Below are 17,223 nucleotides of genomic sequence, written 5' to 3' on the forward strand. Positions count from 1 at the left end.
ATTTTTTTCTTGAAAGCTGTATATAAAACATAACATTACTGAATGAATACATTTAAAATATGATTAGTAACTTTCTGAACACACTGTATTTGGCACGCGATGGTCCTTAAATTTATATTTGGCCTGCAACTGCTATGCAATATAAGAATTTGTTGTCTCGTTTTACTTTTTACACAAAAACTCGTATAAGTCTTAAGCGTCGATTTTATAACATAGCACACGTAAATAAATAAAACTTCAAAGCATAGGAAACACTTATGTTTATTTTGACATATTCTTAAATTACATTAAACCGATTTCATTCTCAAATGTTCGGAGAGTCAAATTACAGTAATCGATTATTAATTAATTAATCAATACAATTAAATATCGTATATAATTATATTTATATAATATATATAAATAAAGAATTTTATTCTTTAATTATTACTAAATACGTACAACCAATATATGCACTATATTTTATGTTTGTATATATTATAATAATATATAGTTAAAATTGTATTAATGTATATTTATATAAATATAAATTTTAAGTCAGAATATTTTCTGCATATGTACACTGAATAAAACAGTTTTAAAAATCCGTTTTAAATTATATTGAAGGAAATTTTTACTTATTTAGTTACTTTATACAACTTCTGACAATAAAAGAGTTTGATTGGTCTCTTTTAGAACTTTATATGTATACAATTTTAACAAAAAAAAAAGTTTATTTATATCTACCCAAACATTGCTACGACGATCTATCAATTTTTTATTTTTTTCAATATTATAGATTGCCCTTTGATAGCATTTCACGACGTTTAACTAATTAAAATCAAATAACCGCACCCTGATATAAAAAATCGTTTTTTATAATATATTTTATAATAATATATACATTTATACTCTTCTACATACATACACGCAAACACTCATATATTTCTATTCAATATAATACATAGAAAAAAATTAGAACACTTCCATATTTATTATTTACAATAATATTTCAAAATGAACAGTTTAATGTTTTTTCTATTAATATTATTTTATAGTCACATCCATTTTTTATTATTACACAATTTGTTATGTTTTTTTTTAATTAAGAAATAAAACGTAATAAAGTTATTATTTTATAAAAAATTATGCTAAAATCCCCAAATAAATCTATGCAATTATTAAGTGGAAAATTTATTAAAACTATAATCAATATATTTATTACTTTTTTCAGAATACACGTTTAGCTGGTTTGATTTAATTTTAATATAAGAAAATTAACAAATATACATACATTTTTTTTTATATATTTAACAACATCCATCATATAAAATCAATGTTTATAAAATATGTTCAAAACGAAACGATAAACATAACTTATGTATGTAAATATTTAATTAAACAAACGATCGATTCTTCGTCGAACACTTTATTATTTATATCAACATTATTTTAATTTAGATATGTATACATTTTTGCTTCTGGGTGGTCTGAAAAAATACAAAAGCTACAAAAAACTAAATAGTTTAGTTGGGATTTTATTTGTAATATTTTAGGAACGCTCGGTGAGTAGTATGAATTTATAAATATGTATAAGTTACTGCTCTTTAAAAATACTTTATATACAAAAAAAAATAATGTGTAATAAAATAGTGTGAGAAAATATATTTATTCTAAAGGTGTGTTATTGCAAAATGTAAAAAAAATACTGTAATTTAATATGATTTTTTTTTTATAGTTTATACATATTCATATTTTCAAACTACTCATAGAACAACTCAAATATTTTTGATAACTAGTTAAATTTTATATTGTGCAGAAATTTCACAGTTCGTTTTTTCGATCAATGTTTATAATTTTGGCTATATTTTTTTTCAAAATAGGCTTTGAAAAATCGTTGTATTAAGACGGCTTGAGCCGTCAAAGAGGTCCTAAAAGGCCCTTACCCTCCGCCCTCGAAGTCGGCGGAGAAGGTTACGGATCATTGTCAATTGAGCGAATCCTTTCCTCCGAATCCGTAGTGCATGTAGGGAGAGCTGAGTCCTGCAGGTTGAGAACTCAAGTCTGTGTGAGCTTGGGCCGCGGCCCGTTTGCGGGCCGAGCCCGAACGACCGCTGCCTTGGCATCGAAACGCCTGGCGCAATTCGGAGGCCATTTCAGAACACAGGGATGCCTGAAAAATATTAATAATAAATATAATACTTAAAATGTACAGATAAAACAATGTCAAATTCATATTTTGATTGATTTTTAAATCGAGGTGTGATAAAAAATTCGTTCATTTTATAATTATTTACGTTCGATATACTATATGTGATGCGCATGTTAATTGTTAATCATATTGGACGCGTAGTTTGTGTTTGAAGACGCATTTTGTTACGCTTACATAAAATAATTTGCTTTAAATATATTGCATTAAAAATATAAAATAGTACATTATCATAAAAATGCTACAAAAATATTTATGCATAATTATTATGTCCAAATAAAGGGTTAGTAAATAGTACAATATTTTTAAAGAATGCTGCGAATGCATAAAATATTGTTAACATTATGAGCGGTCTATAACGGGAATATAAAAATAAAAAATAAAAATATACAAATGTCATAAGTATTTGCCAAAATAAGTATGAGAAAGATTGCTTTAATACTTTGTATTTGTTTGGTTAATTAAAAGCAATTTTGACTGACATTTAAGATATAAAATAGCATTTTTTTTTTATTTAAAAACAGCATCGTAAAAAATTCTAAGCGATTGCTGATGAATTTGTCATCTATTTTAGGTGAAGAAGTGTGTATAACTATGACAATGATATTAGTTATAATTTAAACGCATTGAAGAGCCAAGACTAAAAAAGCACATAAACTTCAATCAAATGTTAAGGTTCCAAATATTGTTATATTTTCTATAAAAATAAATAAATTTGTTCAAAGAACAGCTACGTAAAAAAATACTCAGCGGTTATTAATTATATTGTCTTTGATAGTAAAAATTGCTACAATGTTTCATAATAAGTGTATGGTTATGAAATTGAAACAAAGATCAGATCTCAAAAGAGCCAATACAAATAAGCTCAAGTTTGATCGAATGTCAAGATTCTTCTTATTGTTTTCTTTGATTTTAACAATATAATTCACTACAAATTCTAATTAAAATGTCCTATGGTCAGTAAGAAGTATTATTTTGAACTTTTACACTGACTCCGTAAGACAATCCGAAGAAAATAATCAGAATTGAACGTAATTTTGTCTTAAGACGACACTCACGTAGTACAAAGAACATTAAAAACATTTGGAATCACAGAAAAAATGAAAAGAACACGCACATCACCAATTGAATCATCGACGACAACAGCGGAGACTCTCGTACAGTGACCACTTGAATCGCAAGACTCATTAATTCAACTATGCCATCCGATTTTGACACATCACTAAATTATATATTTATACAATAAACTGTTGTTATTTTTTTAACTTGGCTGGCTGTAAAAGTCACACCATTTTTTTATCACACCTCGTATTTCATTGATTTAGATACAAATATTGAAAAAAAAATATTGACTTACCTCCTATTACGGCATAAAGGCAATCCCGATAGGAAGGCAAAAAACAATAGGCAGACAACTAACATAGTCATTTTGTAATTATCTATTCGACATGTTTTATACATTTTTACAATATATCAATTTGATATTCATTAAAATAAATCACAATCCTTATATTCATATAATATAATATATATATTCTTTATAATAATTATTGTCGAAATGAAAAGTATCCGCATATCACATAATGATCTTTTTATTATAATGAATATCAGTGAAATGAAAAAATATTTTTAATAAACACTAAATAGTTCGTTGAGAAGATACTTTTCTCAAAGCTCGAAAGGTGACTGTTATGTTTAATACTTAGTACTATAAAATAAAATAAAATAAATAAATAAAATTACCATAAAAATAAACATTGAAGAATAACGCCTTGTTAAAGAAACTCATTTATCCTTGAACAAAAAAAAATATAACGGAAAAATAAATAAAATAAAAATGATCTTAATAGCTATAGTATATTTACAATTCGTTGTTTTTCAGTAATTGAATAATATAGAATGTTTTATAATACAAGATATTTATAAATTATTAAATAATCAAGTGAAATATGATTAATCGTTTTGCTTTAGACTTAAAAACACATTAAATTAGAGACATTTATGTAAATAAAATATTTGTGCAATAAAATAAAATTTATGTTTAAACTTTTTTATAGTAATACTTAACAAATTTATTTCAATATATTTAAAAATATAAATATTTATACACATTATCTTTATTGACAAATTTTCTTGTAAATTAATTTATTTTTATTTTTAAATGTAAATATTTTTTTACTCCTAGTTAAATTCGTTACAACAGTGCAACAGTAAATGTAATGACATACATATATAATATTTTTTAATTAGCATAGTTTTATAATTTTAAATTCGATTCTGCTGCAGAAATCGAATCTGCGCCTCTTTATTTTTATTAAAAAAATATAGAATGTCTCTATATAAATAAATATTATTTAAAATATGCACTATTACCGATCTTGTATGAGCGCAGTCAGTTGCTACAAGGCGCGTACGGCAAGATACACTCCCTTTCGCTCGCTCGCATGTTAAGTCACGAGAGTGAGTAAAAGGGCGTGCGTTGCATGCGTTCCGCACGCCCACTTCTCACTCATTCCCGTCACTTATCATGCAAGCGAGCGAAAGAGAACGTATCTAACCGAACGCACCTGGCTGGTTTTGTAATAATTAAAGCTTGTTTCATCATTTTTCACTTATTTACATAAAATTAATCATAATTTATAAACATCCTGTACAACAAGCAAATCCCGTTTGAGGTGTCAAGAATCGACAGATCCTTCTTTAGTTTACTATAAATTATTATTTCACTAGTCCATCTTTTTACGTTATATGTACAAATATATATATTATTTTTTTCAGTATAAAATTGTTTGGAAGCACTTTTGCGGTGACGTAAAGCGTCAATGCCGTTAGAGCTAAGTGTCACTCAGTATGGTGCTCACCCTTTCTTCCACGGCTACCTTCCTGGACTTCCAGACGAACTCGCAGACTGCTATGACGCAAGCTACGCCCATACCACCCATCAACACCACGAAAACGCCACCGACGTTCGCTAGGCCCAGCTCATTCGCCGCTGACGATGATTTCGACGTTTCGTCCTGAAATGTGTTAAAAACATATTTGAAAAAATAGATCTACAACTATATGAATATACAGTTGAATAGGTATACGTGTATGTATATCTAAAATATTAAACTAAAACTTACTCGACACGATCCACCGCCTCGTTTCTCCTTCCACCATCTAGTCTTGAGTATATGCAACTTTCCCTCTTCCTGCAGCTTCAAAACAGCTCCGCTAATTGCCGTTCTGTATGGCGAATCTGTAATATTTGCTTAATAGTTTAATTCGAATAATATATTAACTCGATTATGGTACAGCGCCGCAAAACTCACTCGGAGGCATCGCTATCCCATATCCCTTTGAATCGAGCATGCCGCCGACTTGTGTCAATTCGCAATTCCTCTCTATGACATACTCGATAGAAGTGGATTCCATCAGAAAAGCGTAGCTACCCTTTCCCTTGACTACTCTATCTACGCCTTCGACGTTATTGGATGTAAAGACAGAGGGTCGCGCCGATTCCATGAAGCTCCACATGCGTTGATATGTCGAAAAGTTCGAATCCTATTGACAATAAACAAGATCTCATAAAACATAGGTATATGTATCAAATAGTGTTTTGCGTGTCGTAAGATATTGAGTAAGCCTTTGATCCAGTGGGGGTGACCTTGAACTCCAACAATATAAAAGCGATACGAGTTTCTCTACTAGACCGCGATTTAATCGTTTACTTTGAAAGCTACAAAGTTTAACGCTTAAACTAGAGGCTCAATGTTTTAAAGCTGAAAAGTACTATATGTACTAAAAGTAGTGACTTAAAAGTTTAGTAGTTCTGTAGAAATACATGAGATGCGACTTGTGGGAAGCTGTGCGTATAATACCAAAGCGCTTGACTATAGTAAAATTAAATACAAATATAAAACGCTAATACCCAGTATTGTAACAGTAAAATATAAACACAAATCTCGTGACTTTCTCTTGTAAGTAAAATCTGAATCGCGTGAAAAAAAATGCTTTTTTATTATAAGGTAAATATAAAATTTTCACTGGCTAATTTTTGAAACAAAGTTTTATATTTTATTTCATAATTATGTTTATAGGTTGTTAAATTTTTATTTTAGATTTAAATACATATTGGATTTACCTAAAAATATAATATAAACATTTTTTTTTTAATATAAGTAACTAAAAAGCACAACTATAAATATCAATAATCGTTTATATCATTCAGATCTGAGGTGCGTAATTATCCACATCAACTTCATTATTTTTTTAGAAGATTAAGATCGATATTTTTAATGTTAGCAATATTTATTAACATAAACTATAATTTCTATAAGCTCTTCCTGAGATATTCAATAATTAAAGCATCATGGAAATTTTCGAAAGTACAAGGTTAATATTATTTAATTTAGTTTTTTTCACAGAAAATGTAATTAAAATAAAAATATTTATATACAATAATGTGGGAAAGATCAAAGTAAATCAACAATATGTTTTTTTTCTAATCTTAATTCAAAATATAACAATACGATTGATTGAAAAACTATGTGCATAATTATACCCAAATAGTTCCAATGATTGTATTTCATGAATGAATTGATTTAAAAGCGATGTAAGAGCGAGTTCAAAACTTTCGCTATAACAAAAGTAATCAGATTTTAAAAATATCAAAGAACACAAAAAAATAAAAATAGCGACCACACACTCACGTTACGACCAGAAAAGATTGCATCAAGTTTTTTTGTAAACGAGTTTTGTTTTTACAGTAAATATTCTCCGCCACTAAGAGAATATTTCTTTGTTGCGAAGCATATAATAAATCACCGGATCCACAAGATTTCCGTTGCAATGCAATACGACCTTGGACAATGCCCATCAAGCAAACGTCGCTTTCTAAAGGCGTATACCTATTTCACCGTTATAAGAAGTGACTGCAGCGATTGGCTGGATGATTGCTTTATATTTTTGATTGGTTAGCAAGCTTTGCAGCCTAGACTCCAAAAAGGAGAAGGCAGTCACAAACAGCCATTCGAAAACTCAGGCAGGCACTCAAAGAGACCGGCAGACGCCAACATACGATCATGGACTTGCGACCAGTTTCTCTACCACCGCTCAAAGAATATACTGTCACTGCCACACCAATCAGAACTCTGAGGATCGTCCACTGACATCATACCTCCGCCAGCTTTTCCACCACCGCTCGAAGAAAATAACGCGTTATTTATCGTTTGTCGCAACATATGTAAATATAATGTATTAACCCTTTGAACTCGTATTTTTTTTTTGGTTGGGGTAGTGCCAGCTCGTATTTAATTTCAAGATTTTTTATAAGTTCAATTTTTGGAAGTAAAAATGAAATAAAACATGTTTTGACTAATCTTTTTACAAATTAAAATTAATACAGCGAAAGGTGGATAGTTTGTCAGTATTTTAGTTAAAAAAAAATTAATTAAATATTTAAAATACATTATAATTTTAATACTTTAATCGGAAAATAACTTTTTATATTGTACTTTTTTAAATAACTTGTAAAACGATAACCATAAAACTTAGAAAAGAATAATTTATTAAAATGTGTTCACGAAGAATTGTACTTACTATTCACAAAAAAAAAAAATGACATAGTATTAGGTATACATAGTATAGGAAGGTAAATGTAATGATGTTTTTAGATGATTTTTCGTCCATCGCAATCAAATGCGCGGCAAAACAAATAAATTAATTATTTAAAAAACAGCTGAGTGTTGTAGCGGCAGGGGTTTATAACCATTAAGAAATTTGTAAATAGCTAGATGTCATATGAATTCTAAATAATTAAAATATTGGACTGATTGTATTTTTTTGCACCTATCGTTTATTATCTTGCGCAATGCGCTTATTATCTTGCGCATCGCGCTCGTTCTATAGCGTTTAGCGCTCATAACATCGATCAAAAATTTGCGTTCATACAAAAAAATAATGGTTACAATATAATTTAATCAAGATTAAAATTACAAAGAGTACAAGTTTTTTACTTGTTGTTTTTTTTTCTTAGTAAAACCTTAGTTTTTAGTTTTTTTTAATTGTTGTTTTTTCTTGGTAAATAGTTAATACATTCCCATTAACAAGTTTTACACTTTTTAGAAAATCAAATTACAATAAACGTATTATAAAAAAAAAAAAATATACTGTTAGTTAAATAAAACATATAATAACATAATAACGTTTTAAAACATATTTAATACGAAAAATTGTTATGCACCTTACAATAAATAAAACACAAACAATATGCACATCAGCACATATGTTTTAAGCAAAAGGATACATTTTGACGATTTAACCAATGATTTTTAAAAGAAAATTTAACACTTTTGACGCTAAGTTGCCGATAATGAGATTCCGAATAAAGTAAAGCGAAGGTCCATATATAAAGGAAAATGTAGATTAAGAAATATGGTTCTAGGACACTAACCACCTGGAAATATACCCCTTGGACAATAACCCCCCTGGACATTTTCCACCGTGCAAATAACCCCCTGACAATTAACCCATCATGCAAATAGCCCCCCTGACAATTAATCCCCGCCACGTATAAATATAATACAGATATTACTTAACACGTCTCGTGACGCTCTATTATACTTAATAAAACATATACTGATGCCATTACCAAAGTTTAGCTGTATTATACATACATATGTATCTAGCCTAATAATATTTTTTATTTTTTTTAATACTCTTTATAACAATTTTGCTCGCACCGGTCACCGGTACAAAATATACAATACGTATACTTTCTTCGTAAGTGTGTTGGCTTTATTGATATTTTAAAAATTCTGTATTTTGCTGAATGAAATAAATTAGTATTGATATTGATTATTCGTATTAAACATTATTTTATTGAAATAATGACCATTTATTATAGATAATAACAACTTATATAAAATACTTATCTCTATTAATCGTCAGGGGGGTTATTTACACGGGGGGTTAATTTTCAGGGGGCTATTTGTCAGGGGGTTATTTGCACAGGGGATTATTTGTACGAGGGGTTAATGTCCAGGGGAGTTTTGATGGAGATATATGTCCAGGGGGTATTTGTCCTGCGTTTACGTGCACTTAGGATAGGAATATTTAAGATACGAAAAAGAAGGCCAAATTAAATTAGATATTTTTTAATATATTCACTGTCTATGCCAGAGGTCAGAAAATTACGGCCAAATCCAGCCCTCTGCTTATTTTAATCCGGCCTGCAAGTAATTGATAGATTTGACATATAAAAAAATCTAACAATCTAACAATCGAGGTAAGGAGCTAGCTATGTATCACCTTATAAGGTGCTCCTATTGCTTTGTATTTCACCGTGACGTTATGAACTTTAAATTTGACAGCATCTTCAGTGCCCACGTAACGCCTTTTGCAATAGATTTGTTCGTTTACCAGTTTTTCGGCGAGAACAGTTGCTAAAAGATAAGCACATTGTGTGTAACATCAATAGACAACTAAATAGCAGTTTTTTAACTCAATTCAGTGGTTTTAAATTATTTTCGATTAACACCATTGCTGAATTCAGGCTTTTGCATGGCTCTCTAAGTCAAAATATTACATGTAGCCTTTGCCAAATAGTTAATATTTTGTATAAGTAAAGGGTTATGTATAAATAGTAGCAGTATTTATGCATTTTTAAAGGCTTCTGCAAACAGTAAGTTACTAAATAAGTTACTGGTTTGCACTAATTTATTTATTCAAGCAGTCAATGCTATGTTAAGGTGACAGAAAAAATAGTTTTGATGAATAGTTTGCATGGAACTACTACAAATGAAAATATTAATAATAAAGTTGAAAAACGTTAACAAAGTACATTTTAAAGTGAATTTCGAATAAAATGTGTAACATCTGATGGTGGTAAATTTAAAAGCAGAACAAGTATAAGCTTTTTTAGAAAAAAATATGATTTTTGTAAAAATGCACTATTCACCAACAGGCACTATAGAAAACATTTAAATTTATTGTGTATTATTAAAACAATTGTAATAACCGTAAACTTTATTAACTATCGTGAACTTAACCGTCATCAGTTCTGTGACTATTTTTTTATCATAATATAAGCCGTATATTTCGACTTTCTCTACCATACAGTAGTCCAATGGCCCAGTCATGGTATAGGTTGACTAAGATTTTTTAAATCATAGGAGCGATTAAAATTTTTTTCAACGAAAAACCACGCCCTCAGCTATTATTATCTGAAATTAAATAGATTTGAGAATTAGCCTTTGCTGCAGATATCATGAGATTTCTTAACAGATTAAACTTAAAGCTAAAAACAAAAACAGTGCTTATATTTAATATTTACACAACATTTGAATATTTGAGAGAAATGATAAAGCTCATTTTAATTTTGCTTCCTGGCCCGCTGAACTTAAAATATTTACAATCTGGTCCTTCACAAAAAAGGTTTGCCGACCCCTGGTCTATGGTGTTACACGAGCAAAATAACCTTGTCTATATTCTTCAGTCATATGTTTTACAGAGAGACATTCAAAGCGCGTCATGGCGATTTTACAACTTTATATTTAGATTGTCTTGTATAACCGGTAGTCCTTAAGCCGTTGAACTGATATCCTAGAGACTATCGGTTCAGGTCCCCGCAGCAAACTAAACATTTTAATATTAAGAATGCGCTATTATTAAAATTAAGCCCTAACTGCTAAGCGACATCTATTGATTGTAAGCTGTAATTATAGTTAACAATATATAATAGATATCACTAATTTACAAACCGTGTTTTAAATCTTATTCAATTAAACGTGTAAGTGTTGATTATGTTGTGCATAAACGACTTTTAACAATAGTTTTTCAATGACGCATATTTGAGTCATCCACCTTTAGAGTGTAAATAATAAGTAATAAATTTATATAAGTACAATACAATCCTAAAACTTACTGAAAAAAACATGTTTTACAAGACTTTTAACCCTTTCACCGCGGATGACTTCTATAGGTGTCATCAAGAAAATCGCCAGTACTCATTGGACATTTAAAGGTGCCGTAAGCATTTGAGCCTAATAAAATGGCTTTTTAGTATAATTTAAGGCTATAAATCAATTATTTGATCCATAATATTTTTAAAAATATGGCATGAATAGGTGTCCCCACATATTAACAAATTTCGAAATGGCGCCCAAAAATATCAGCTGTGGTGATAATCTAAATGCAATCGGGGCCAGGCCTCACCTAATTTTTTTGTACATAAAAAAAATTAGATAGGGCCGGTAAAGTTTTATTATATTTTGTGAAAATGATCAAATTTTATATTTAGACAAATATTCTACAAGTTTTTCGTATGTATTTGCCCATTTGAGGCAGAAATGATAAATATTACATTGTTTTTTTGTGGGGATCTGTTTTGGATTGGCAGGCGTTCTTACACCTAGAACGAACCAGCGTAGCTTGGCCTCGTGGCTTTATTTTTGAATTTTTAAGTATTGAATTTATTAAAACAGTTTTTAAAAATATAATTTTAATTGATCGTAAAAAATGATTACATTAAAAGAATATCCTAAAACTTAAAACTTTAAATACTTGTACAAGATTTAAAATTGGTAGAAATAGTCTTAGCATAAACGCATACTATTACTGTCACAGTAATAATATATTATTATATCATCATTCGTAATTATATGGATAATTTTTAAAAGAAAATCAATATATGTATTTATAAATAATTAAAACACAGATTACTAATTCTGTTTTACATAATTTAGCTATTTACTAGCTCGAAAATATATTAAATGTGTCGAGACTAATATTATCGTTTGAGTTGAGTACCCAGGTCGATAGTTGTCAATCGCTCATTTTACTAGTGCGAGCGAGTAAGCGAGCTCTGCTAGCATAACGGCATCTCGCTCTTTTTTCCGTCTTAAAAATTTTATTTTTATTTCATAACAGACACACAATATAAAGTAATAATTATGCACAATTAGAGCATATGATCCCGTTTCATCCCATATCATAAAAATATAGATGCCCTTAGAAGGAAAAAATCAGTTTTAAAGCATTAATTGACAACCTAAATCTGTCAAGTCTAGCGCGATGCCGTCCTAACAGCGCGCGCTTTGACCATGTTCCAATGAAAAATTTTACAATAAACTTACACTTGTAAATTTAAGATTATTGAGTTATTTGCATAAGTTAAAAATTCAATATTACTGAAATGTGTTTAACAGAAGTCTTTTTACTATTAATAAATTTAAATTTTCAAAATTTGCTTGAACACAAAGCCAATAAATGCATTCAAAGTTTTGTCGACATATTGTCGACGTTCGAGTACAACGCTTAAAATACGATGTCGACACATAGTCGACTTACGAGCGCAAAGGGTTAAAACTCGCACTGGCCACAAAATCCCACCCCCTAAGCCATCTCGGATAAATTGCTGCTTTTGTTTTCAAAGACCATCTCTATAAATTTAGTTCGAGGAAGATATATCATGACAGATTGCTGCAGAAGCTAAAAATAGAGGACCAGATTTTTTTGTTCAAGAAAGACAAAAGGAGGACTATAACACATATATATATAGTAGAACGAAAAGTGTGGAAAATTTTAGACTTGCCCTCGTATTTTCGATTATGTTTTTTTTGTACTGATCGATCACAAATTATGCATCAAAATAATCAATTATTTATAAATATATTTATTTTGTGTTTTTTTTTTTTAAAAATATGACCATATGAACAAAAAGCTTATGGAGAAATTCTTAGAATTTTTGAAAAATTATGCTTTTAAACTAAGTATTGACGAATCGGAAAAAATGAAGTCTGAATATGAGACTTCACCAAATTCTATTCCAACAGAAATAAAGACTATTTCAGCAGAAAAACATGATATTGAAATTAATGAGCTCGAATATAACAAATTGACAACTAAGAAATATAATGTATATAGATTATATTGATATATTGGATCCGATAAATTATTTTAATAAATATACAAATAAAGAAGATTTTGAAAAAATAGCAAAATTTACAAACTTAAATTCAGTAAAATTGTAATAATTATAAAATGGCAGATAAAGATGAAATAAAGACAAATAACCATTGGAACTATAAAATTGCTTTGGGATAGATATCTTGGAATGAATTTATTTGTTGATTCAATGTCAAGGGATATATTTTTCCAATTGATTCAATCTAGTAAATAATTTGGAAATACCTGCAACAAATGACGATAAACTAAATGAAGTTCGCCCAATAAATAATTATATTAAAAGACGTGGTTCTTAATTACAAAAGAAAGAAAACTCTAAGCAGATTTTGTCTAAATAAATAAAATAAATAAATATAAAGTGTAGTGAATTTACCCTGAAGAAAGCTGCTGTTGATCCTCCCCTTAGAGCGCCATATTTGATTTTAGTTTGTTTTGCTAAATCTTCTGCACTTTCAATAGGTGAATCCATCCTTTCCACTGTCAAGAAAGCGGCAAGATTGGCAGTGTATGAGGATATCATAATCAATGTGAAAAACCACCACATTCCTGCGACCATCCTTGTTGAAACAGCTCTGAAATTCCACACAACATGATTAAGTATTGGCACTTTAAAAAAATAAATACATTTATAAAATACTTCATATAAATTAAAAAACAATTGCTGCTAAAACTCAAGAAATAAAAAATATACACACAACAAAAATCGGGAATTAGGATGCAGCAGCAAAATTTAGATAAAGCTTCTCTTTGATGTTGATTGTTAGTACGTAACCTCTTCAGATCAGTTGTTAATTTTATTCTCAGTTGCTATACGTTGATTAATCTTAAGCATAAAGGGCTTATTGATCTGATCTTAAGAAGCTTTTTTTTTGGTTAGTCAAAATGAAACATGTGTGCTTGTGGACTTACTTCGGGGCTATATCTGAACCTTGCTGCATTAGGGAGCCGATGGTGAACCAGAGCGAGTTCAACAGGGAGAACTGGTTCTCCAGAACCTGAGGCTCGTCCAGGCAGGGGTGCGGGTTGTCCCATTCGTAGGGGCTGAAGCTGGATGGTGTCCGAGGGACGCAAACAAAAAATATGGGGGTAGCGTTAAAATACAAAATGAAGTGCTCGGAGCCAGCCCGACCAGCGAAGAGTGTTCCCAAAAATCCCATTATGGAAACGTTCCTTTTCCGGTCGCGTTGCCTCTTTGCTCGTTTTGGGAAAACCCTTACTTGGGCAAGAAGTCGCAACTTTGCTGCATTAGGGATCCGATAGCAAACCATAGGCAGTTAACCATCGAAAAGATGTTCTCCAGTTTGTCCGGGTTGTTTGGGTTGCACGGGTTTGGCTTGTGCCACTCGTACGGCGTAAAGCTGACGATTTCACATCGAATCATTACATTTAAGAAAACCCTTATTTATTAAATAGTTTTAATTCTAAATATTCATAGTAACATAAAATTTTGTCCTTTATTTATATTATATTTTGAGGAAGAATATATATGTTCGATATACTTATCATTTCTCATGTTTATATTTTGAACAATTTTATAAAAATTAAAATTATTACTATATTTTTTATATTTTTAAGTATATAGAACGTATCGTGTGCTTTAGAGTTATAAACCCAAACTTGCCATCTCTTTTTCAATTATGAATAATGATTAAATTGATAGCTCTCGAACTGACTGTGTTAACACAAATATAGTATATATCATTTCATTTCTTATATAATCAAATTACTTACAAAAACATGACTAAAAATGATTTTAGAATTTTTTGTTTCAAATTAAAAAAAAATTTTTTTTGAAAATTAAAAAAAAAACTTTCTTATCTTAAAATATGTAAAAAAAATAATTTTTAGTTCGATTCGAATTATTATTTTCTTCAAATATTATTAACATAATAAATATCAATAATAATATATGTATATTATTTTCAACTTATTTTTTTATTTAAAAACATACACTAATATTATTATTACACAAATTCAACATACATTATAAACATTCATTTAAAAAAAGTATATATACCATTTATTTTCTCTCATTAACCTTATTATATTTTTACCAGTAATTTTCCAATTATACTTTATCAATCTCACTAGCGAATTGATATTTTTTTTAAAAATATTTTATGTGATTTATATTTTTTTTAAATAATCTTGCAAAAAAAATGAAATAAAAATACACTCACTCATTCATTATTATTAAAAATTATAGCTAGAAATAAAGCTATATTTCTTATTAAAAAAATAGTAATATTATCCACATATAAATCATACATAAAATTTGCTCGCTCACTCACTCACAATTATCTCAGTAATATTTATGTATATGTCTAATTTTTATATGCATATAAATAAAAAAATCAATACATACCGCGCCAAAATGAACAAAAGTACTGACACCCCCAAATATGCCGTTGCCATGTAGATCCAAACGTCCAAAGAAAGTGGAGACAAGAACGAGAACAGATTAGGTGGCTGTTTAATTGGCTTTCTGTAGAGCACCGATATACCCAGATTCATAAATGGCATGGTGAAATCGACGACTTGTTCCCTAAAAAATACAAAATAAAATTTAATTAAAATATGTACATTATAGTAAAAAAATTATTACAGCGCGTTATCTAGGCAGGATAGATACGTTTTCACCTTAATCTTATTTCAATACCTCTCTTACACTTCACAGGCGAGAGGTAATAATACGATTCCCTATTCTAATTCAGAGTAATTTTTGAGCGCCCTAATGGCTCCTGGGTCCTTTTAAAAAACGCCTCGAGCCGGCCCTTTGTGATAGACCCCATTATTATTATTATTATATATTTTTTTATATTCGTCGACGCCTTTGTGCGCCAAAAAAGGCGATCTTTCTCACACTCGTCCAGGGGTAAATTTATTTCTGGATGGAAAATTTATTGCCGGAATAAAATTCGTCAACTAGGCACTCGTGTCTTTTCTCTTATATATTTTGTAAATTGATTATAATAATATAAATTTGTCGGCACTTTTCGTTTTACGTATTAAAGAAAGCGAGAGAGGAAGAAAATATTTTCTTTCGCTATCTAGAAAATTGCGTCTTGTTTGCATATGGTATGAGGCTATTTATTTTAATGTATAGAGTGGTGCAACACATGTTGGAAACGATAAATTATTGTTATTTTGCGTCATATTCGGTTATCGTCAGAGTTTGGGCGTATGAAAATATTTTCGTAAATAAATTTACTTTATTAAATATTGTTTTCATACAAACATACTAAACAAATCTAGTGTATATTTATCTTAAATTTATTATTAACAATAGTATTTAATTATAATGTTATATATGAGGTTCGTAAAATATATTTTTTTTAATTTAAAATAATCAAAATAAGCCAATAAGAACAGGTGGTTTAAGCAGCAGATAAAAATGTGTCAGCATGACACCCAGTATTGCACAATAGCCCTTTAAGAATCATCAATATCCATTAATTACCGCAGCATAAAAATCAAACCTGTAGACACACGCAATAGAATTGTTGGGATACAAAGCCTTTTTAATTATTGGACAGTCGCCCAAACAAGAAATCATTTTTATTAAACTTTTACGAAAATTGATACTCAAAGGTAATAAGATGCATTACAATTGTCCCCATATTTATTATGTAAGCTTTGAGCGTATTTTTTTATTTCGTCTAAAATTATAATTAGTAATAAGTAATTTTAAAAAATCATTACACTTTATATTTTAATTTACTACAATTTTTTTTCTTTGAACTGATAAATTACATCTATAAAATATATTTTATTGTATAAATAATAATTATATTTAATGTTCTGTTTACTATTTTCATTGCCAGCGAATAGTAGAAGGTCATTATATATATTTAAATGTTTGCCAATAAAGTGCATTTACATCATTGTTTATTTTATTAATTTCATTAAAGTAATACCGCGACTTTTGCAATATATATGAAGAAATAACCACTAAAATTCGACTGGCTTGAAAAAATCTGATTCAAGAGATTTTTTACTGGTTGATAAACCATCTATTCATAAAACCTATAATGACAAATTAACTCAACTGTGAATAGACATTTTCATCATATAGGAATTGTTGT

General features: G+C 29.2%; 1 protein-coding gene and 1 long non-coding RNA gene across 6 annotated transcripts in view; both read right to left on the reverse strand.

Moving 5' to 3' along the window:
• Positions 1-1,821: 1,821 nt before the first annotated feature.
• LOC148239556 (uncharacterized) lies at positions 1,822-5,189 on the reverse strand. The gene is made up of 3 exons (XR_015811930.1): positions 5,050-5,189; positions 3,932-3,982; positions 1,822-2,152 (listed from the first exon to the last, which is right to left on the reverse strand). It is a non-coding gene; the product is annotated as an uncharacterized LOC148239556 (long non-coding RNA).
• KaiR1D (Kainate-type ionotropic glutamate receptor subunit 1D) overlaps positions 5,008-17,223 on the reverse strand; it is a 368,488-nt gene continuing 356,272 nt past the window's right edge. For 4 of the 5 annotated variants that reach the window (XM_088201720.1, XM_088201693.1, XM_088201701.1 and 1 more), the window contains 6 exons: positions 15,504-15,683; positions 14,048-14,185; positions 13,512-13,710; positions 5,503-5,734; positions 5,314-5,429; positions 5,008-5,205 (listed from right to left, as the gene is read on the reverse strand). In XM_088201720.1, coding sequence (XP_088057846.1) covers positions 5,023-5,205; positions 5,314-5,429; positions 5,503-5,734; positions 13,512-13,710; positions 14,048-14,185; positions 15,504-15,683 — 1,048 coding nt within the window. In that variant the 3' untranslated portion in view covers positions 5,008-5,022. Of the gene's footprint in view, positions 5,206-5,313; positions 5,430-5,502; positions 5,735-13,511; positions 13,711-14,047; positions 14,186-14,355; positions 14,497-15,503; positions 15,684-17,223 lie in introns of all 5 variants that reach the window. The other variant, XM_088201729.1, reaches the window with a different exon arrangement.

Source organism: Plectrocnemia conspersa, unplaced genomic scaffold (assembly GCF_051122295.1).
Source record: "Plectrocnemia conspersa isolate PC_06_02 unplaced genomic scaffold, ASM5112229v1 ptg000001l, whole genome shotgun sequence".
NCBI classification, from domain to species: Eukaryota; Metazoa; Arthropoda; class Insecta; order Trichoptera; family Polycentropodidae; genus Plectrocnemia; species Plectrocnemia conspersa.